General features: G+C 39.5%; 1 protein-coding gene across 1 annotated transcript in view; it reads right to left on the reverse strand.

Moving 5' to 3' along the window:
• Positions 1-24,680, reverse strand: part of enc2 (ectodermal-neural cortex 2) — a 77,290-nt gene that overhangs the window by 48,489 nt on the left and 4,121 nt on the right. Inside the window, exons 3-7 of the mRNA XM_033634992.2 lie at positions 3,091-3,322; positions 2,796-2,901; positions 1,532-1,777; positions 1,042-1,131; positions 610-773 (exon numbers count right to left, since the gene is read on the reverse strand). Of these exons, the coding sequence (XP_033490883.1) occupies positions 610-773; positions 1,042-1,131; positions 1,532-1,777; positions 2,796-2,901; positions 3,091-3,322 (838 nt within the window). The remainder of the gene's footprint in view (positions 1-609; positions 774-1,041; positions 1,132-1,531; positions 1,778-2,795; positions 2,902-3,090; positions 3,323-24,680) is intronic.

The following is a 24,680-nucleotide window of genomic DNA, read 5'->3' on the forward strand; positions in this document are numbered from 1 at the left end:
TGTCCATTGTCTTGTCTTTTGTGTGCTTGTAAGTTTTGCCGCCCTGGAAGAGGAGTTCCTGTAACTCAGTGGGACCCTTCCTGGTTAAATAAAGGTTAAACAAAATAAATAAAATATATATATGTAGGACCGTCAAACTCCCAGGCCTCATATATATATATATATATATATATATATATATATATATATATATATATATATATATATATATATATATATATATATATATATATATACCTGTTTAGGACACAGGACCTCTGAGGTACCAGCATGTCCTACTGATGCTCTATTAGATTGGAATCTAGGAAATTTAAAGGCCATGTTGATGTCTTGAGCTCTTTCTCACATTCCTCAGGCCATTGCTAAGCAGTTTTTGCAGTGTGGTATCTTCCTGCTGGGGGAGCAACTTCCATTAAGACTGCCGTTATGTATACAAACAAAGACACATGTATAACTACTTGAGACCAGTATAAGAACAAGCAACATTTCCTGGGATTTTAAATAAGTAATTTTATATTTTCTAATCTTAGAAAGAAAAATGTGTGCTGAAAGAAGAAAGACAGACACCAGAGCTTTATATGGATTTATAAGCTCCCTGACAGAACGTACCTGCTCCTCTTGTCAGCCATAACCAGCTCCTCACAGGCTACAGCCTCGAGCAGACACTCAGACGGCAGAAGTGCCAACCTGATTCCCCTCAGTAGGTCTGGTAAATGGTGACGCCGACCCTCCAAGTCATATCTGACCCACCGCAGTACAGAGTTAAACACAACCTGCCACAACAGAAGCATTTAGCTGATATGTTGCGATCACACCACTCTTTGCTATAATGGAGGGAACTAAATGCATTTAGAAACACAAAGAGTAGGTATGGATTACCAGTTTTCAAGAATAATTGCCATCTTATATTAGATTATTAAGGAGAAAAATAGAGCATAGAAACTGGTGAATCCACTGAACCTGCCTTGTAGGATATCTAGTCAAAAAGCATTAGAAATGTTATCAAAGAAAAGAAAATAAAGAAAAGAGAGCTTTACTCACCTGTTCATCTTCTATTTCGAGCTCATCGCTGAGAATCAGCTCCAGCAATTTATCTTTAGACAGGCTATAGAAATCTTCTGATTCTCTGACCTAAAGGACAGACAAACACTTGGATTACATGCATTGTACATTTAACCTGTGAATTCAAATATCAGCCTCACATGGATCTTCTCTGAAATACATCTATATTTCAGCTGCTAACTCTACATGAGTGAGGAGAGGGAGATGAAAAACTTCCATTTACTCATATTGATACTGACAATATAATCGCAACGATAAAAAAGTCAGGATCAAGTGTGGAAGAAAATGTATTACATAATAGTTTAAGGGTTTATTATTGTCATTAGTGTTGACTGTTTAAATTCCTGCTGTTCTGTATGACCTCTGCTTTGTGCTAAGATAAACTATTTAACATTAGTGGGATTTTCTGTGCAGTGGGAAAGGGGCTTTGGTTAGTGCAGGAAGCCAGAAAACACTGAGTCATCTTTACCGTCTCGTAGTGTAGCAGACACATCCTCCATGACAGTTCGTACAGTCTTTTACACTGATGAGCGTCTGATAACAGCATCATCCCCAGGCAGTTTGATGAGTGCAGGTTTTTTTCTAAAAACTCTGCTGCTGCGTCCCGAATGTCATGAAACTGCAACATGTCACCCGCCTCTAACAATGACTCTGCGTTCTCCTCGTTTATGATGATGCGTGAAGAATAGGCAAAGTCCAGCAGGAGCTCCAAGACCTGGAAGAGTAGGGAATTAGCATTAACCACTGACATAACACCATGCACAACTGACACAATGACTAATTCTAGGGCTTCTGCATGCCTCAAACAACTTTGTTCTTAGAAGGAGTTATCTAACCACATTACATAGCCAAGTTACTCCTTACTACCTTCACCAACCGAGATATGAGTGGGGCGCAATAAGTTGTAGTCAAAGAAAAACATGGTGATGCAGCATCAATCTGTATAGATGCTTCATAGAGCTTAACACATACTGTATATCAGCATGGCTGTGTACTGCTTCATTTACAAAACATGGAAGTGCTGGGTGTCACTAGTATTAATATTAGAACAAGGGATGGATATTTACTTATGCACATAATGTTAGGTCTTGTTGGCTTTCTGACTAGTTTAAACAAAAAATACTGCCCTGCAGTTGTATGCCTCCATGCACCATTCAAGTTTCTCTTACAATTTACAACCATATCTGTGAAAATATGGATGCTTCACACACATATTCCCCCTGACAGCACAGAAGATCTATACAATCAGTACAGTTTCAAGGTGGACACCCAAGATTAGTGTTACAAATTCTTTATCTGACTAAATGTCTCCTCTTCTGTTCCTGAGATATGACACTGAATAATAGCCAGAAAAGTGTTTTATGCAGAACTTTATGATGTCACAGTGTAGCTGACCTTTGAGATATAAAATGTCATCACTTAATCATTTTATCTTGTGTGAAATTTTGTCATAATTAGCAGATAAATTTCCCAATAATGGACAAAGCATGTTTTGAGAGGTCACAGTAATCTTGACCTTTGACCATCAAATTCTAATCAGTTCATCCTTAAGTCCAAGTTTACATTTGTGTCAAATTTAAAGAAATTCCCCCAAGGTGCTCTTGAGATGTCACTTCCATGAGAATGGGACAGACAGACGGACAACCCAAAAACAAAATGCCTCTGGCCGCGGCTATCGCTGGTGAAGAGGCATAAAAATACGGTATCCTTTTCCTCAGCAAAAGTAGTTGTACCTCAGGGTGTATACTGTCTCTGAAATTGACATCACTGTCCAGACTTTCTCGTAGCCCTCCACTGAACATGGCCTCAAAATAACAACTGCACGCTGCCAAGACAGCCCTGTAAGACACAAACACAGCATTTTGTCAGTAGTTGCAGGTCCAGAAGTTATGAAGAAAACAAAGAAAAGCACAAAAGGATTGTAAGAAGTCTATCTAGAAAACTTAGTTGCTGTTACTCTCTGTTGTGGTGGGGAAAAGTTGTCGGTTGAATGGTAAATAGGCACAAATGTTGTAAGCATGTGTTTACCTGTGGCATGGGAAGGAGCGATCCCCTGCCCACAGAGTGACATCAGTAAACATGCACTGTTTTCTCAATGTGTTCAGGTGGGTCAGGACACTGTCAGGATGTGAAGGCTTGTGGAACAGTGAGATGTTCATGGAGCCTGTGCTAGTTCGGGATTTGCGATTTTCATGAACAGTCACCGACATGGCGGCTTTGTTTGGCAGATCCAGAGAGTCGCTTGGAACAATCTCACCTACTGCTCAATGACAACAACAACAACAACAACAACAACAGAAAAACGAAAAGAATTTACATTGTTGGATCAGCAGCAAAGCATGCATGCATAAATTTCAAATGGTCAACAAGCACACCACATTAACTTGCATAACTAAACCTTGAAATGAAAGGGCATTATCCCACCAAGACACAAAAAATTACCAACAGCAAAAGAAACTGGACCATGAAGCAAAAGGTTATCCTGTACCCCCTACGAAGGCAAACTGATGCCATGCCAGAAAAAAACAAACAAAAAATAAATAAATAAATAAAATAAAATAACTGATCAGTATCGGGTAATAACAATGAAAAAAAATCTTGTTATAACAAGATGTTTTTCACGTTTTTACAAACAAACAAACAAATAATAGTGTTTTACAAATGCCCTATGATCCACTAACAAATACAATGTGGTTTGCAAATTTAAAACATAATTAACAAATTAATGGATTTTGTTTTGCAAATACAAAACATACCTATCAACCAAATACGCAGCATATTTCTAATACATCATGCTTCAGAAATAAACACAGCATGTCTTTCAAGTACAAAAAAATATATATTCTACAAAGTCAAAAAAAAAAAAATTCTACAAATACAAAACAATCTCTTTTACAAGTACAAAACAATCTCTTCTACAAGTGCGTAAATATCAATTTTTAAGCACGTCCACCTACACTGGCAACCTGAGTGAACACTGCACCAACCTTGCTGTGCTAAATTGCCACTAACAAAGTTAGCTTCTATAATTCGAGGTCAACATTAGAGGCAAGTATTTAAGTTGTCTTAGTAAGTTTAGCTAATTGCGTACATGTCCACATCTGGCAAATATTACATAGCAGAGGAGCAATGTTAACCTTGTAACATTATAGTAGCATTAGCTGAAGTTAATGTTAACATGTGTAAGTTAATGTTAAAGTGTGTGGTTGGCATAACTGCAATAATGCAGTGGTTAACTGTAATGTTAGGTGCCTTGGTGTGCTGAAGGCTCAGAAGCCAGCAGATGAAATTGAGCTTATTTAACTCAGTGAATGGTACACCAAAAAAACAGTTACTGATTAATATGCAATATTCTCCCAGCTAAACAGACTAATGTTACAGTTCAACGGTTATCTAGAGTTATCAAAAACATCTGTTGGAATGATTCTGTCTTTTTTCTTACAGAAAAGGTAACAATACTGAGTGCTGCATCATTTCATGTGCACCCACACAAAGCCACAAATGTGAGTATTTGTTAATTTCTATTGCTGTTCAGCGTAAAATACAGAAGTTTTTTTTTTTATTTTTTTTTAAATCTAAACTGACAGAATAGTGTATTTTTAGATAACTGAAACACCTAATAAGAGTGTTGTTTCTTTGGTTATTTTTCTTGCCTACAATATGGTACATTTCTCACTATGGCAGTGATTTTTTTCCATCTAGCCACTATCACTGAAGATAGCTAAGTCCAATGTGAGCCTGAGAGAATGATAGAAACCATGGGGAACAGCCTTGGTGTTGATGATATCTACATCCACTGATTCGGCTGAGGTGGTCTGAGGTGGACGAGCCATCTCCCTTTCGTCATCCAGTGTCTATAAGCCAGAGCAGTTCCGGAGGACCTCCTCATCCACTGTGGTGGGAATGACCTGGGAGATGTCTCAAGTGTCAACCTCACTGGCTGCTGCCAATCCGGGGAAGACTGACAAGGCCCCCAGAATTATGAACAGTGTTATGGCTACATATGTTGTTGTTTAATGTTTAAGTGACAGCTTTGAACATCAACCTCACACAAGGCTTGACACTCCTGGGCTATTTGTGAACGATGCAGTTTATTTCACCACAAGGGGAAATTATATTTTCTTAAACAGTTTAAATGAGTCCGTTGAAACCCAACTTCAGCAACTGTGCAATTTTCATGTCTGACAGTTTGAATTTTTAATTTTATTCCCTTTATATACATATACATATATATATATATATATATATATATATATATATATATATACATACATATATACATATATATATATATATATATATATATATATATATATATATATATATATATATATATATATACACATACATACATACATACATATACATATACATTATATATATATATATATATATATACAGTACAGGCCAAAAGTTTGGACACACCTTCTCATTCAATGCGTTTTCTTTATTTTCATGACTATTTACATTGTAGATTCTCACTGAAGGCATCAAAACTATGAATGAACACATGTGGAGTTATGTACTTAACAAACAAAGGTGAAATAACTGAAAACATGTTTTATATTCTAGTTTCTTCAAAATAGCCACCCTTTGCTCTGATTACTGCTTTGCACACTCTTGGCATTCTCTCCATGAGCTTCAAGAGGTAGTCACCTGAAATGGTTTTCCAACAGTCTTGAAGGAGTTCCCAGAGGTGTTTAGCACTTGTTGGCCCCTTTGCCTTCACTCTGCGGTCCAGCTCACCCCAAACCATCTCGATTGGGTTCAGGTCCGGTGACTGTGGAGGCCAGGTCATCTGCCGCAGCACTCCATCACTCTCCTTCTTGGTCAAATAGCCCTTACACAGCCTGGAGGTGTGTTTGGGGTCATTGTCCTGTCCTGTTGAAAAATAAATGATCGTCCAACTAAACGCAAACCGGATGGGATGGCATCTCGCTGCAGGATGCTGTGGTAGCCATGCTGGTTCAGTGTGCCTTCAATTTTGAATAAATCCCCAACAGTGTCACCAGCAAAACACCCTCACGCCATCACACCTCCTCCTCCATGCTTCACAGTGGGAACCAGGCATGTGGAATCCATCCGTTCACCTTTTCTGCGTCTCACAAAGACACGGCGCTTGGAAGCAAAGATCTCAAATTTGGACTCATCAGACCAAAGCACAGATTTCCACTGGTCTAATGTCCATTCCTTGTGTTTCTTGGCCCAAACAAATCTCTTCTGCTTGTTGCCTCTCCTTAGCAGTGGTTTCCTAGCACCTATTTGACCATGAAGGCCCGATTCGCACAGTCTCCTCTTAACAGTTGTTCTAGAGATGGGTCTACTGCTAGAACTCTGTGTGGCATTCATCTGGTCTCTGATCTGAGCTGCTGTTAACTTGCGATTTCTGAGGCTGGTGACTCGGATGAACTTATCCTCAGAAGCAGAGGTGACTCTTGGTCTTCCTTTCCTGGGTCGGTCCTCATGTGTGCCAGTTTCGTTGTAGCGCTTGATGGTTTTTGCGACTCCACTTGGGGACACATTTAAAGTTTTTGCAATTTTCTGGACTGACTGACCTTCATTTCTTAAAGTAATGATGGCCACTCGTTTTTCTTTAGTTAGCTGATTGGTTCTTGCCATAATATGAATTTTAACAGTTGTCCAATAGGGCTGTCGGCTGTGTATTAACCTGACTTCTGCACAACACAACTGATGGTCCCAACCCCATTGATAAAGCAAGAAATTCCACTAATTAACCCTGATAAGGCACACCTGTGAAGTGGAAACCATTTCAGGTGACTACCTCTTGAAGCTCATGGAGAGAATGCCAAGAGTGTGCAAAGCAGTAATCAGAGCAAAGGGTGGCTATTTTGAAGAAACTAGAATATAAAACATGTTTTCAGTTATTTCACCTTTTTTTGTTAAGTACATAACTCCACATGTGTTCATTCATAGTTTTGATGCCTTCAGTGAGAATCTACAATGTAAATAGTCATGAAAATAAAGAAAACGCATTGAATGAGAAGGTGTGTCCAAACTTTTGGCCTGTACTCTATATATATATATATATATATATATATACCTGGGGGTACCAGAAGCTCAAAACAAGAGACAGTAGCAACAGCAAGAAAAAGCTGATTGGCACTGGCAGAGACAATTTGGCAAATTTTTCATGGGCGCAACCCACATACTCACAGGCTTTCCAACGGTATAAGATTTATTGCCAAGAAGCATTGTTACAACAAAGAAATAATCTACCAAACACAAATTTCCTTACTTTTTGTGCTTAGTTCATAAACTGTCTCACACACACGGACTTAAAATGAATAATGGCTCCTGTACATTTTACACCTTACCATTATGTAGGGACTGCTGCAATATCTTTTTCACTAACTGCTGCACTACCCTCACTTTAATTGTAAAGGCAGCTTTTATTCCTTAACCCATACCAAGATTTGGACTTTACGCACTGAGTGAAGAGACTGTTGCACCGAGTGCTGTAAGCTATACACAAAGTATAATTTTTATATTGTGGTTTCTCATGCCAACCATTTCTACTATAATTTATACTTGTTACTAAACTTGCAGTATGTTGCACTGGAAATCCAACTACCACTTTTCATTTTGCAAACTTGTCAAACAGTTTACCTTCTCCTTGATCCACAGCTATACTGTCACATTATTTAACTAATCCCTTTAATCACATTGTTTTATATATCTTCTTGGTATTGTTGATGGATAATAATATTACTGAAATTAAAGCAGTTTTCAATTTCCAATTAAAGTATTAATGGTGACTATCAAGTTTCTTTGTTTGGTTTTTATGGCTGGTCAAAATGTAAACAATAGCAAACATGAGTAGTATTGTAATAATGCAGAAGCACACTGATTACTTAACTAGAATTTGTAATTAATTCTGGGGCTCCGTTTATGTTAGCTTTACTAAAGAACATAAATGATAGAACAAATGTTGCCGTCCTTGAACACTTGACAATGAAGGATAAAACAAAAGGCATTACAGTTTGTGCTTTCTGGTGTATTTTATTCTGAATTTTTTTCTGACACTCAAAAACACAAATTCACCAAAGTGTCCTTTTAGATTCATTACCAGGCATACAGTAAAGCTGAAATGAACCAGACAAGAGTGTTCTGTAGTTAGGGGGCCTCCCTAGTGTAGTGGTTAGAGCACTCGTCTTCCATGCGGAAGGTCCAGGATTAAAATCCTGCTGGGGTTGAAGGTCGCAAGGTCACAAGAGGTTCCAACTGCCGAATCAAACGAGATCAGATTCCTTAAAGGGCCAGTGTGTAAAATGGGTTGAAAACAGTGACATCAGTGGTCAAATTCTAGATTGCAGGGCTCACTCGCTCACCCCTCCCGTCGGGTAAATGACGGTGGCCTCGTAGGGACAAAAAGCCTTGCGCACAGTTTTTCAGGAGTAGGTCTATCTAGCGACGAGGTGAATGTTTATTTAGAAATCTAAGCCATGTTACAATATTGTAATGAATCCCTCACGAGCAGGAGACCAGAGGAGCGTTCGGGAAAAAGGCCCGTTTATTTGACCACTCCAGAAACTCCGGTAACACTCCAGGGGGTAAAAGACTCCGTCCCAAATGCTGACTCTTCTAGTGTAACAGACACACTTCATAACTTTACACACATACTCGTTTACCAAACCGAGTGGGGACCCCCTCCCCTCTCTGCTCCACCAATCTCCAGCCCGCACACTGACTGACAGCATAGCCAGTAAACAGAGCTCAGCTGTTTATTTAGCCTAGCAATATCTCTGGACTATAGCAGCTGCAATGGATGACTTTGAACGCAATTTTGAAGAGTTTCTTGTAGCGGACACAGATCCAGAGCCATACCTGTTTGAGCCGGAGCATACAGATGAGGAACTCCATGTGTTTGATGCTGAGCGGGCGAGAAGAGAGGCTGAATGCACAGAATGGGATTCAGTGCTACTGCTACCATTGTTGGGGAGATATATCATCAGGAGGAAAAGCGCCGCAGAGAGTGCATCACAAGGAGTGAAGTTGCGTCTTCTTTTCCTCACAGATGACGGTTCGGGTTCTTTTTCTCCTGTCGCGTGGTAAGTGTGGTCCATTCGCAAACTTTATAACTAAAAAAACTTTTCACTACTCTCTATCGACGAACTACTAACACTCTCTGCTGTTTCCTCCTCCGTCTTCCTTCCTCCCGCTGTCTTCGTTGGTTCATTTATACACGCGAAACGCGTTCTCTGGCTGGCTGGATTGTCCACTCGGTCTGCCGTACATACATGGCGGCGCAAGATGGCGACCTCTCTAAAGCAAGGCCCTTGCTATATATATATATATAAAAGCATAATTACGAAAACCAAACGAATTTTATTTTATAGCGATTATACACTTGTATAAACATATTAATGGGCAGAATATTCAGATTCAGATTCAGATTGACAATAAACCATGCCAAATATTACACACTGGCCCTTTAAGGAGTCTTCAGGATAAGAGAGTAACTCAGGAATCTGAGCCAAGTCCTCAACGAGGGTGTGTCTCAAGCCTGTTGTAGACAGGTGGTTCCAGATGTAAAAAGCGGATTCAGTGTTCTGTAGTTAATGACAAATGCACTCAGTACTGTTTAATTGCGGTCGGTTTATTTAAAATTCAATGTAATAGAAAAACATCATCACAAATTGAACACCTTTTCAATTATTACTGTACTTATGAATAAAACCAATGTCTTGTAGGTCTCAATCAAGTGAAAAAAATAAACATACAAAGACGTGATATGAATTACTAAACCCAACTGTTTTGAAACTGATATCTATTGTCAAATCTTTATTACATAAAACAGAGTTTGTATGTCTTATGAATTTTCAGTACACATCTATTACAAGAGTCACATTTTGCTCCTGGATGCACTTCTGGTTTGGCCATTTCCTGCTGTTTCCTAATAAAGACCATTTTGATTTCAAATTTAGGAAATACCTTCACCTGTGAAGGTGATGACTAAACTATAGTTGATCCATTACTTGATTCCAGTTTAACCTTTTTGAAAATGTGTTTTTTTTATTTTTTTATGTTAGTACTGCCATCAGCTATCTAACAATAGCAGAAATTAAGTTAATGGTGAGAAACTGAATCTCTGAATACTAGGGATTCTTGGCACCTGCGTGCTGACGTACTGCGGTGAGCGTTGTGTCATTTCCAATGTTTCTGTGATAGCGCCTCTGTGCTGCTGTAGCGAACTCTTACCAGCTAGTTTTCTGATTTTCCTCATTTCAGCTGCTAAACATCTACCTCATGTCTAAACACACTAGTTCTGTTTAAGCACTCAAAGCTCTCCTCTTTTTTTCAACGACTTTCTTGTTAATCTTAGCTATTGTTTACATGCTATTCGCATTGTTAGCTATGTAAGCTTAGCACCTAGCGATGGCTTCTCCATCTGCTGCTCTCTCTTGCTCGGTGTGCCAAATGTTTCGTTATTGCTCTGCCTCCTTTAGCGACAGTGGTACATGTAACAAATGTAGAAATGTAGTTTATTTGCTGCGTTGGAGGCGAGGCTTAGTGAATTGGAAGCGTGGCTCTGCACCATTGAAAATCACTCAGTGGCTGTAGTAGTTAGCCAGCTCCCTGTAGCCGGTGCGGAGCCACATAGCATAGCTTCTGCTAGCGGTCCTCTGGTAACCCCTGTGCAGCTGGCTAACTGTACGAGAGAAGCATCTTACTAAGCCAAAGCCCTCAGTTCACCACCAGCCTGTTCACTTTTCCAACCATTTCTCCCCACTCAGTGGCACACCCACTAAGGAGAAAACTCTGGTCATTGGCAGCTCTATTCTGAGAAATGTGACGTTAGCAACACCTGCGACCACAGTCAAATGTATCTCTGGGGCCAGAGCGGGCGACACAGAATCAAATATAAAACTGCTGGCTTAGGCTAAACATAGATTTAGTAAGATTGTTATTGATGTTGGCAGTAATGACACCCGGTTATGCCAATCGGAGGTCACTTAAATTAATGTTGCCTCAGTGTGTGAATATGCAAAAGATGTTTAGAGATGCTGGCTGTCCAGGTGGTGTAGGCTTCATAAATAATTGGCAAACTTTCTGGGGAAAACCTGGCCTGATTAGGAGAGACGGCATTCATCCCACTTTGGATGGAGCCACTCTCACCTCTAGGAACCTGTCCAAGTTTATTAGTCATTCAAAACCCTGACAACCCAGAGTTTAGACAAGGAATCAGAGTCGCTGTCTTAAACGTTTCTCTGAGCTTCTAATGCAGTTACCCACCCACAGAGTTATACAAATGTGTCTGGCCCTCGACCACCTAAATTATTTAAATCTAAACTTAAACAAAGAGGAGTTGTAAATAACAACCTAATAAAAATGAAAACCTCTTTTGTAACAGAAAGACAAAACAGGAGAATTAAATGTGGACTGTTAAATATCAGGTCTCTGTCATCTAAAGCAGTGTTAGTAAATCAGATAATCATATTTATTTACTCAGCCACACTGAAACCTGGCTGTGTCACGATGAATATGTCAGTCGAAATGAATCCCCTCCTCCCAGTCATAATAATACCCACATTCCTCGAGGCAACAGTTGCAGCGATTTTTGACTTTACTCTATTAATCAACCCTAAACCTAAACTAAATTATAATTTCTTTGAAAGCCTTGTCTTTAGTCTTTTACATCCAATCTGGAGAACCTCATAGCCACTTTTATTTGTTATAGTGTACCGTTCTCCTGGCCCTCCTGGCCTGGTTTTTATCCAGTTTAGTTCTTAAATCAGATAAAGTCATTACTGTCGGTGATTTTAATATTCATGTTGATGTTGATAATGACTGCCTCGCTACTGTGTTTATCACATTATTAGACTCCATTGGCTTCAGTCAGAGTGTACATAAACCCACTCACTGTTTTAACCACACTCTTGATCTAGTTCTGACGTATGGAATGGAAATTGAAAACTTAGTCTTTCCACAGAATCCCTCTCTATCAGATCATTACTTAATAACTTTTGATTTCTTTCTACTCGATTACATGCCACTCAGGAACAGTTACTTTACTAGGTGTTTACCAGACAGTGTTGTAGCAAAATTTAAGGAAATGATTCCATCAATGTTAAATTTAATACCATGTCCCTCTATAACAGAGTTTTCCTGTACTGACTTTAAACTCACAGGCGGAAATCACAGGTGGGACAGGGGGTCCGGACCCCCCCTTCTTTGGAAAAACGGGGAATTGCCCCCCCCCCCCCCCCCCAATATATCATTTAGGGAAACTATATGTAACCTAGGTTATTTTCAGTAGTTTTGTAGTTTACATACTTTCGATTTTCCCTTGTACACATAGTGAGCAAGGTAGACACCCTAAGTGGCTGTGCAAAGCAAATTTATTATGTTGATCTGTTCTGTACGACATCTATTGCACGTCTGTCCGTCCTGGAAGAGGGATCCCTCCTCAGTTGCTCTTCCTGAGGTTTCTACCGTTTTTTTCCCTCGTTAAATGTTTTTTTCAGGGGAGTTTTTCATTATCTGCTGGGAGGGTCCAAAGGACAGAGGAATGTCATATGCTGTAAAGCCCTCTAAGGCAAATTGTGACTTGTGATATAGGGCTGATGATTGATTGATTGATTGATTGATTGATTGATTGGGAAAGAGAATAAAAACAAACTGGTGAAAGCACTTGTTTTTTTGGCAATATCATCCCAACCCATTTAAGAACTCAGGATGTCCATGCAGTTTCCCTTCTCCCCACCCAATACACTGCTGATTCTATATAAAGTATATAAGAATGTCTTTGTATCCTGAGGTCAGTGCTGAAGTGATCACTCTCAAAGTGTTGACAGCACAAACATGAAGCCTTGTAAGGAGTCTGGTTCTGTCTTCTCACGCTGACCATCCACTGGTCCAGCCTGTCTGCATCACCTAGAGGAAAATTTTACACAGACAAATAGATATGTAAAGGAGTATATGTGTTAGGTTACGTCCCTAACAGCCTTTTTTACATGAAAACATTACAACTTAAATTTCTTCATATCCAACAGGTCACCACTTTATTTTAGCTTAAAAGAGGTGGTGGACAACACAGTCCTCATATTCTATCTGTTGCATTTACACTTATTTTTCATAGGTGACAGTCAACGTTACATAAGTGTAAAGTGTGAGCCTACAGCCGCTCACAATCACAGTTTCTGGATTGTCATATCCTTAAAACTCCTGTTTCTGTAATAATGTTAATAAAAATAACAAAGTCTTGGTCTGTGGACCATCAAAAATTTTACGTTAACTTGCCGTATAGCATTAATAACCAACTCCAGTTTAACCAAAAATGCAGCATGTAGCTAGAATAACGTTATTTCTTGAACCATGCTGAAATGTGATATTAATATTTTTAAGTTGCACACATACACCTTATTGTAATTGCACACAGTTCCCAACTTTTTTACCCTCCCAAGTCTAACATTAATGTTACCCGTATATCACTAACATGGTAGTCTCGCCACCAGACAATAAGAGATCTCTGCCTTCTGATAGTCTGGGGACACTCCTTTCAAAAGTGTATTTAACACACCGGAGAAAACGGCCGGCAACAAAACAACGCCTCTTGCATTTTTGAAAAGGACACGCTCTCCCAGAAATGTGCGCTCCCCCTTTTTTCGTCTGCAAGGAAGCAAACACACAGAGAGCTTGAAAATGGATGCTGAGAGATTTAACTCTGTTTTATCAAATGTGTGCTCAGTCCACAAGATTGTGGAAATGAAGGACTTACAGTGACTTGAGCCATTTTGTACCGCTACACGTGTTTCTAGTCGGACTATGTTTATGAATACAAGAGTTCAGCGAGCCACCGAAGGACCGCCCTGCGGATTTACTATTGGTTCTGCAACGTAGGGAGTTTTTTTAAACTCTGAAATTGTATCTGCCCATCTAAACACAAAATCAGGGAGAAAGACGTCAGTCTTTAGTTAAGCAAAGCGTCTAAAGACTGACTTGTGAATCTACTAACATGGCATAACTTTAGCTAAGTAACATGGTGAAGCTTTATTTTATAAGTTAGCTTGATAGCGAGCTAAGCTAACATGCAAGACAAACAACCATAGTTACAAAAACATGCAAACAATGACACCTGCTGATTAGTGCTAACATATAAATAAAATAATAGAATTTCACTCACCAAAAATTGAAGTACTGGTGTCTTGGGCAGTCTGTCAGTACAATGGACAGCAGGCCATATTATTTGTCCAACACATGCACAAAAAATGTCCCAAAGGCTCCAACCAGCCAGCTCCTACAACTCAAACACGGCAGAGAGCTCAAGTTCAGTGGCCGGGGACACAGCGCTGTAATCCTCAGTGGTTTCCTCCCAAGGCATTTAAATTGTCTCATAGCGCCTCCTGCTGTTGTGGAGGCCAAGACATTTGTAAGGAAATCTTCATATCATTCACGGTGGAATTTCTGTACTTGTAGAACAGATTGTTTAGTACTTGTACAAGGGGCTGCTTTGTACTCAAACAAGAGATTGTTTTAGTTCTTGTAGAAGACATTTTTTTTGTACTTATAGGATAGATTTTTTTTGTACTTGTAAGGCATGCTGTGTGATAGGTACATTTTGTATTTGCAAAACAAAATGCATTAGTTTGTTAATTATGTTTTACATTTGCAAAGCACATTGTGTTTGTTAGTGGATCATAGGGCATTTGTAAAACATGTTTTGTTTGTGTAGTTTTGGCAGGATTTTAGCGTCATAGTTATTTCATGTTATAAAAGTTACCACCTCCATTTTCATGGTTTGATTCCTCTGCTTTCCTGTTTATTATTTCTTTTATCTTTTGTGTTTTTTTTTATTAACAGACTGTCATCTAGAACTAGGGGATTCCTTGTATTCTTTTATTAATATAATTACATGTTTTACCCCAGCGCTTTGACCCTTTCCAGCCAGCAGCAGCAACATGCACATATACTTTATTGGGAATGTTACTGGTTTGGGTGAACAGCTGTATTATTATCTCTTACCAATTATGAAAACTATCACTTAGAACAGAATTCTCAAAATCTGATTTGACAGATAAGACTAAGTGGACAAACAGTAAGAAAAACAGCCTATAGCAACTAAAGGTAAGCAGCATTAACATCACGTCACATCCATGGGAAAAGAAACTTGGCCTTGGAGACAAAGTGACCTGTTGTGAGACATCTTGACAGGCAGATGAACACATGCAGACTTCAACACACCACAGATAAGAAGAAATGCTGTTTCAGCAGCCTCAACACTGCTTTTGTGTGTGTATGTGTGTGGGCATCCATCTAACATATGCTGACATGCAGTTTTAGACCAGAGCCACAACAGCTCTGTCACGGGTTGTTTGGTGTTAAGTGTGTGTATTTTTCACAGATCACAATGCAGGCTTGACAAGAACCTCAGTGTGGTTGGATTCTGTTAAATGAACAACAGTGCAACATCTGTGCTTTTATGTTTGTGTTTATGGTAGGCATATTGAAGCCGATAGATTTGAGAGAGCACAAAACAAATCCGAACACAATCTGTAAGTCAACCCCAGATTCATGAGAGCAGAATACGATTATTGCACGAGGGAGGACAGAATGGTAAGCAAGCAACAGGGCTGTCGTACTGATAGAGCTCTCACACTCATCTTTGGCACATTTTCCCTCTGCTCAAACTGACAATATGAGCAATGCGTCACCTGTTCAGTTTGACCAGGAAGTGAAGAGTCATCCTGGTAGATGCTTCCTTCTACTTTCCACAGAACAGTTGGGACAGAGGTGTTTTTTAACCACCAGATGGAAACAAAGAGCAGTACTTGGTGTCTGTATTAGCTCTACAATCAAAATACTGTACATTGACATGAAATGAAAATCACTTTCAATTTGTTGGCAAATCACAGCCCACAATAACTGAAATTGGTGGTTAAATGATAAGACATGTAGGCATAAAAAATGTAAATTGCATGTTGTCCTAAACAGTCATTCAGTATGGTCATGTGACTTGGGTGGACTTTGTGCAAGACTAAGTTGAAACCTGGCTGGAACCAATATGGTCAATATGCTACTTGTGTCCAGATTGTTACACAGTCAGTCAGTGGTTGTGTATTGTGAATTCCTAGATATCAAATGTTCATTTGGAACCTATGTAATATGTGTTCTTTCAAAGTGTGCCAAATAGCGTTGCAATGGTATAAGATTTTCAGTACCGTACCGTAACCATCTAAGAAAATATTGCGGTATCACGGTATTACAGAATTTATATTTTTATCAGTCAGAATGACCCTTGAAGGAATGAAAACAAAAGGCTTATTGTTGGTTGAACAAACACTTTATTACTATAATTGAAACTTGAAACCAATTTGTTGATGGCAGTATGTGTAAAAGTCTGCCTTTAGAAAATAACTAAAATGGGGAGATTCAATGTCAGGTTGCATTGTTTTTTCAATATCGTAGATAATCAAATGTACACGGTGTGATTACCATCAACTTTTATATCACAAAATAGTTTGAAACCTGTTTATTGCTGTAACCCTTGTACCAAAGTAACAGGTCACGACACAAATTTGTATAAGCTAAAACCATTAAGTGATGATATTTTATATCCAAAAGGTCAAAAGTCACTGTGGCATCATAATATTCTGCATAAAACAGTTGACTGAACAATACTCAACACCATAATTCAGGGACAGAAGGGGAGACATTTGGTCAGATACTGAATTGGTGACACTAATCTTGGGTGTCCACCCTGAAACTGTGCTGATTGTATAGATCTGTGTGTGTGAGGAATCCATGTTTCAATGTTTTTCACACACATGGATGTCAGCTGTAAGAGACACTTGACTGGTGCCTGGAGGCATACAACCACGGGGCGGTAATTCTATTTAACGCTGTGCTGGCAATAGAGATGTAACGGTATGAACATTTCATATCACGGTTATTGTGACCAAAATTATCACAGTTATCGTTATTATCGCGGTATTGTTGAAATGTGCTCAAAATGTTCAAAAAGTACTTATACACATACTGAAATCATTTAACCAAGTTTTATTTCGAAACACAAATAACATAAATAGCAAAATATACTTTCTGTCTAACAGGAAGTCTAGCATGTTTGATTTTGTTTTTGTCGTTCACGATCACTCCCATCACAGCCGTCACTTTGACCAATAGAAACACAGAGTTAGCTGCTGCCATGCTGTAGGGCAACAACCAGCTGAGTACTGCCATTAGCATCAAGCTAGCAAACAATGTTATTTCTTCATAATGGAGGCGGACATAAAGTAAGAAAATTAAAAATTAGTGGCTTTTACTCACCACAACTGCAGAGGCTACCAGCTTCATTTGAAACAGACTACATTATAAAAGGGCTGTTATTTATCATTCCCTCTGTATCTTGATATTTTTATCCGCTTTTTTTAATCCGCTCCCGTTGGCTTCATAATGCATCGTGCCATCATTTCAAACTCAGTACTTCCTGTATTTGTTTCAAATTAAAAGCCCCTTATAACCTCGGCTGAAAGAATCCCTCCATTTTCTAAATAGGCTTTTATTGTGAAACGTGTAGGAACTTGTTGTGGAGGATTCGGTGACTTGTATGTTTACATATGGCACTTCAAATGTAGCTCCTGCCATCTGCTGGCGTTTTTTAGGTGACCACAACAACATTTTGGCTGGCACATGAACAGACACAGTGACTGAAATAATAGTAAAAGTAATAAAAATAGGACAAGAATAACCACATCGTGAAAGACGACCGGGGATAATTGGTGTGTACCATCGTGTAGGGTGTTGTGTCTGTCGGCCAAGTCACCGCAGGATTTTACTTTTTACTTTTTTTGACTCTGTAATCGTGTAATGTGACAGTGACTTTAAGAACGGGCAGAAAAGTTGTGTAGTGTGTACCAGGCACAGGTACACTCGCTGTATAGTTGTGGGTGGTGGTCACGGAAATGGCTTATCAAATTTAGTGTTACCCCCCTTGGCGGAGACTTTTTTTCTGCATTTTCTGCAGACAGGGTGACTATCTTCAATTAGTTTCCCCTCAGCATCCTTATAAAATCCAAAATATGTCCAGACTTCAGACTTTGTCCTTTAAGACGGGGAAAAAATCTCCGGAGCACTGTCCTTGCGGGTGCCTTCAGTGCCTTCCATCATGTTTTCAGAGGCCAAACATTGCAAACTGTGCATGCCTGTCTGAGGGACTACTGCTGCTGCTTTTCCAGGCAATAGCAGTATCACCGTGAGTTTTTCAAAGTGCGGTAATCAAACATGGTTTTAATGATTATTAAAATTTGAAACGGTAATACTAACCATCAGGAATTTTTCCGCGGTTCATCATTTTACCGGTAATCGTTACATCCCTAGCTGGCAATAGATGTAAAATAAATATTTAAGTTACCTGCTACTTTTTCAGATATAACTGTGCCTCCTACATCCAGGTTAAGGCTGTGTGTTTTTACTGTACCCTGACTGTTTCATAGTTTCCGCAAGTTATTCTTATTCTCTGCTATCTTCTCACTGAAGCATTCTGTCTTGGCTTTCTTAATTATTTAAAGCAAAAGAATACTCTATTTCCACATTAACTGCTGGTGACGACCACTCACACAGCCTAGAAAACAGTCAGGTCAAACATCAGGTTCACATACATTAATAATAACAGCTTGAAATTTTGATACGTCTTTGGTTGCACAAAGTAGTGCAGTACAATAAATACCACACACGAATGTGCTGTCTTTATCTTGCTCTTTTGTAGCTTAGTTGTAGAGTCTGTTACAAAGAAATGTAATTTAAACACCAATTATATTTAACAAAGTTCCTATTGTTGACAGATAGCTTAAGCCCTAACAGCCCTTTATTTACAAGAATCTGTGACCATGTGGTGTCATTAAAAGTAAAAATTGAGATGAATGACACTGAGCAAGGAACTTGTGTAAACGGTGCCCAGACAGCAGCATATCAGATGAACGTTCAGCCTTCTTGAAAACAGACCAAAAGTCAGTGTATCAGTGCCCATGTTTGCTGGACTTGGTGTGGAAAAACTGATGTTTCTCTTTCTAAATGATTTACTCAAATCTACTCCACCTCCTGAACATGTCAAAATGTCAAATCATTTCAAATCCAAGCTGAAACAATATTAAACTGCAACTGAAGTAGGATTTTCAAATCAGCACAGTCTTTACAATCAGCACAGTTTCAAGGTGGACACTCAAGATGTCACCAGTTCAGTATCTGACCAAATACAGTCAGGTCCATAATTATTTGGACAATGATACAGTTGTCATCATTTTGGCTCTGTACACCACCACAATGGGTTTTAAATGAAACAATGAATACCTGCTTAAAGTGCAGACTCTCAGCTTTCATTTAAGGCTTTTTTCAAAAATGTAGTATGAACCGTGTAGGAATTACAACCATTTCTTCACACAGTCCCCCAACTTTAAGGGCTCATAAGTATTTGGACAAATTAACATAATCATCAATTAAACAGTCAGTTTTAATACTTGGTTGCAAATCCTTTGCAGTCAATGACTGCCTGAAGTGTTGGACACATAGACATCACCAGATGCTGGGCTTCTTCCCTGGTGAAGCTCTACCAGCTCTTTACTGTAGCCGTCTGCACTTCCTGCTTGTGTTTTGGGTGTTTTGCCCTCAGTTTTGGCTTCAGCAAGAGAAACGCATGCTCAATTGGATTCAGATCAGATGATATGACTTGACCATTACAGAACATTCATTTTCTTTGTCTTAAAAATGTCTTTGGTCGCTTTTGCAGTATGCTTTAGGTCAATGTCCATCTGCACTGTGAAGCATCGTCCAATGAGTTTTGAAGCATTTGGTTGAATCTGAGCAGATAATGTAGCCCCAAACACTTCAGCTTTCATCCTGCTGCTCTTGTCAGCAGTCACATCATCAATAAATACAAGAGAACCAGTTCCACTGGCAGCCATACATGGCCATGACATAACAGTACCTCCACCATGCTTCACTGATGAGGTGGTGTGCTTTGGATCATGAGCAGTTCCTTCCCTTCTTCCTTCTCTTCTCTTCCCATCATTCTGGTAGTTGATCTTTGTTTTATCTGTCCATAGTATGCTGTTCCACAACTGTACAGGCTTTTTAGATGGTTTTTGACAAACTCTAATCTGGCCTTCCATTTTCAAGGCTAACCAATGGTTTACATCTTGTGATAAACCCTCTGTATTTATTCTAGTGAAGTCTTCTCTTGCTGACAAGAGCAGCAGGATGAAAGCTTAAGTGTTTGGGGCTACATTATCTGCTCAGATTCAACCAAATGCTTCAAAACTCATTGGACGATGCTTCACAGTGCAGATGGACATTGACCTGAAGCATACTGCAAAAGCAACCAAAGACATTTTTAAGACAAAAAAAAGGAATGTTCTGTGATGGTCAAGTCATATCATCTGATCTGAATCCAACTGAGCATGCGTTTCTCTTGCTGAAGCCAAAACTGAGGGCAAAACATCCAAAACACAAGCAGGAAGTGCTGACGGCTGCAGTAAAGGGCTGGCAGAGCATCACAAGGGAAGAAGCCCAGCATCTGGTGATGTCTATGTGTCCAACACTTCAGGCAGTCATTGACTGCAAAGGATTTGCAACCAAGTATTAAAACTGACTGTTTAATTGATGATTATGTTAATTTGTCCAAATACTTATGAGCCCTTAAAGTTGGGGGACTGTGTGAAGAAATGGTTGTAATTCCTACACGGTTCATACTACATTTTTGAAAAAAGCCTTAAATGAAAGCTGAGAGTCTGCACTTTAAGCAGGTATTCATTGTTTCATTAAAAACCCATTGTGGTGGTGTACAGAGCCAAAATGACGACAACTGTATCATTGTCCAAATAATTATGGACCTGACTGTAGTTCCCCTTCTGTTCCTGAAATATGACACTGAATAATGGCCAGAAAAATGTTTTATGCAGACAATAATGATGCCACAGTGACTGCTGACCTTTGACCTTTTGGATATAAAATGCCATTACTTTATTATTTTATCCTATTACACATTTGTGTGGAGTTTTGTCATAATTAGCATATGAATTCTTGAGTTATGGACAAAAATATATTTTGTGAGGACACTGACCTTGACCTTTGACCTTCAACGACAAAATTCTACTTTGTATATTCTTCAGTCCAAGTATGGTCAAATCTGAGTCAAATTTAAAGACATTCCCTGAAGGGCCCAAACGACGCATAGTGCGTCCAAATTCACACCTGTTCTTCTCTATGGATTTTCTCTGTGACTGTGCGTCATAGCGAGAAGCCACGCATATCACGTGAAACAGCAGAACCGTAGCTTTCCGACAAGCACTTGTCCAATGTTTTCACAGCGGGAAAAAAAATGATAAAGTTACACTAAAATTATGTATAACAACACACACATTACTCGTGGATGGATTACTCACAAATGCAGGGTCGCACAGAAATTAAATGCGTATCACATGAAAGCGCAGGACCAGAGCTTTCCAGTGAAACACATTATTGTGCTGTCATCCCATCACGCTGTAAATACAGATCAATTGTCTACAAAATAAAAACCTGATGAATTTATTTACAATCCATTATACAGATCTTGTTATCAGTCACTTCATATAGTGAGGAATATTGTATCTTACCACATCTTAGGCTTGCGTGTGTTTCTCCCTGTCTATCCACATTTGCTTTCAAGATGCAAATATCTCCAGATTGTCCAGTTGACACTCCATCAAACTTTGTATGACAAGACCAGCACACTTCACCATTGCGCACCCAGACAACTGAGGCCTACTTATGCATGCTTGACAGGGCAGTAGTCACCATATACATTGAGGGGGGCACAGGGGCACGGGGGCACGGGGGCACCCCTCTTCAGATATGGCAGAACATGTCTTCTTCCAACTTGCTATGGTGAGATACATGTAAAAATGTAAATTTAGTAACGGATTTGTTTTTTTATTGATATAAAAATTAATATAAAATACAGGCACATAGAAGGACATAGCATGATGACAAATCTGGTTAGCCCAGACTGTCCTAAAAAAACAAGATATAGCATGTGTATGTAGCCTTTATAATGACAGTGATATGAGCTTAAAAGTAAAAGCAGTAAAAATACACCAAAAAAGGCCTACGGCCCAAAGGGTTAAGATATTCTTGAGATGTTGTGTTCAGGAAAATCAGACAGGTCCAAGGTCACACCGACCTTGACCTATGACCACCGAAATCCAATGAATTAAGCCTTGAGTCCAAGTGAACATTTTGCCAAATTTGAAGAAACTCCCCCACGGTGTTCTTGAGATATGGCATTCACCAAAATGAGATAGACAAGGTCATGGTGACCTTTGACCTATGGTCATCAAAATATAGTCAGATCATTGTGGAGTCCAATTGGACATCTGTGCCAAATTTGTAGAAATTCCCTTGAGGCATTCTTAAGATATTGTGTTTACAAGTTGGGACAGACTGAGGGATGGACAACCCAAAAACATAATGCCTCCGGCATGGCGACATAAAAAATTTGGTTGAAATGGTAGTTTCATAATGTCACAAGTTTACCTGTATGGTTTTTGTGCCAGATAGTGGAGTATCCAGATATGCTCAATCTGAGAGGCATCAAGCTCCGGTTTTCTTTTCTCACAGGATCACATACAAAATACAATAAGCATTAGGCCTTCCACTTATGTTTTAAATTGTCAGTTATGCCCACCAGTTTCTCAGAGCCAAAGGTAACATCATCAAGTATCTGGATATGTTCAACCAACAACACAAAACCCAACTGTAATATAACTATATGAAACAGAACAAACAAGGAGAAAATCCTCACACATGAAAAAGCTGAAAGCTTCTGAAGGGGAACGTCACCTAATTTAAGAATTCCAATATGTTATTTCCATGGCTGAGGAAAGATCAGTCAATATTAGTGAACATGAGCTAGTCGCTGTCAAAACCAGAAACCAGAGAAGGAAGTCTCAACTGTGTTGTCATGGGGTTTAAAGTCTGGAGCTGCTCCATAAACAATGAATGGGAGCCCACAAAATATTTGTTTTCTTTGTTATATTCAAATGAGCTTTATTCTGTTGTAGTCTTAAAGGCGACCAATTGTGCTTTTTGGGGTTTTCCCTCTTCTTTAGTGTGTTATATAGCATTTTTCTGCCTCTATAAGGTCTGCTAAGTAAAAAAAAAAAAAAAAAAAAAGTTCAGGCTAAAGGGAGTTCTGTCTCCCCACAGACAAACACACAGCTCCTGACATGCCTGAAACAGCTTGTTTGAATTTCCCACCTTTATTTCCACGAAGTTATTTCATAACAATGTGCAATTAGCATGGCACACAGTGCCCGCCTACCAGCCACTGAGCTGCACACCCAAACACACTTGCTCTGAGCAGAGGTGGAGGAGAGAGGCTACAGTTTGAATCGTTGAGGAGCTGTTGAGGAGACGTCATGTCTAGGAGACACGGTTTTCTTCATTGTGACCAAAAATTACCCTTGTTTGGACTGCCAAAGGACAAAGGAACAACCAAGAAGTGGTTGGAATTTATTGGGGGCGGCTGTGGCTCAGAGATAGAGTGGGTCGTCCACCAATCGAAAGATCAGCGGTTCGATCCCCGGCTCCTCCAGTCTGCATGTCGAAGTATCCTTGAGCAAGATACTGAATCCCAAATTGCTCCCAATGGCTATTCCATCGGTGTGTGTGTGTTAAAAAACTGTGTTCGAGTGTGGAGTAGATGGCTGTAGGAGCTAACCTTAGGCTGTACACCCAGTGCTTAGCTGTAGGCCTCGGCTAATTTGTTTTGAAATGCTTTTCCTACTCTGCATACAGTAAGTTAAACTGCTAGCTGGGTGGTGTCAGTAAGATGAATTTAATGACTGAATTGTGGAGAATCTTACAGAGCTAAGATGTGCAGCATGTCCATATTGACAAAAGTTGAAACATTTCTATGTGTGATGCCCGAGCTAAGCAGCTACTGCCATTTGCTCAAGCTTTTAGGCGACAGGCAACAGTCAGACCTGGGGTGCAATTAAGACCTGTATTTATTTGTCAAAATGTGCAGCAGTACTCAGGGTTTGATTGTGAATTGGCTTCTGAGTATTATAGCTGTAGGCCTCGGCTAACTGGCTAACCAAAGCTACTGTTTTGAAATGCTTTTCCTACTCCGCGTACAGTAAGTTAAAGTTATGGCCTGAGTTATGCAGCTGAGGAGGTATTTGTGTGATGAAAGGACCTTGTGTGTGTGTCTGTCTCTACATGTGTTTGAACACATATGTTTGGTCTGCTGATTTTACAGGGAGGGGACAACACTGTTTAGCATTTTACATGTTGACTATGAATGGGTACCGAAATCCGGTACTAAATTAGCCCCGGGGCTAAATTATGAAAGAGCGTAGTATTCATAACCTCTGACAGTATGTTCTTTTATCAGTACTTATACACATTTTGGTTTAATTCATTATCACCCTGCAGCCTCTCATCTGCGTTGTGCTGGGGCTGAACTGCTCCACATACACGCACATGCCTTCAGTACACGACACGCTAATCTGTGAACAGCTGAACAGACACGGTGGAAACAAAGTGAGGATAATTAAAAAATTACTCGAGTTTACGGCAGCTACAATTGTTACGGTAAGTGAAATTAAACCTTAAACCTTGTT

Source organism: Epinephelus lanceolatus, chromosome 5 (genome assembly GCF_041903045.1).
Source record: "Epinephelus lanceolatus isolate andai-2023 chromosome 5, ASM4190304v1, whole genome shotgun sequence".
Lineage (NCBI taxonomy): Eukaryota > Metazoa > Chordata > Actinopteri > Perciformes > Serranidae > Epinephelus > Epinephelus lanceolatus.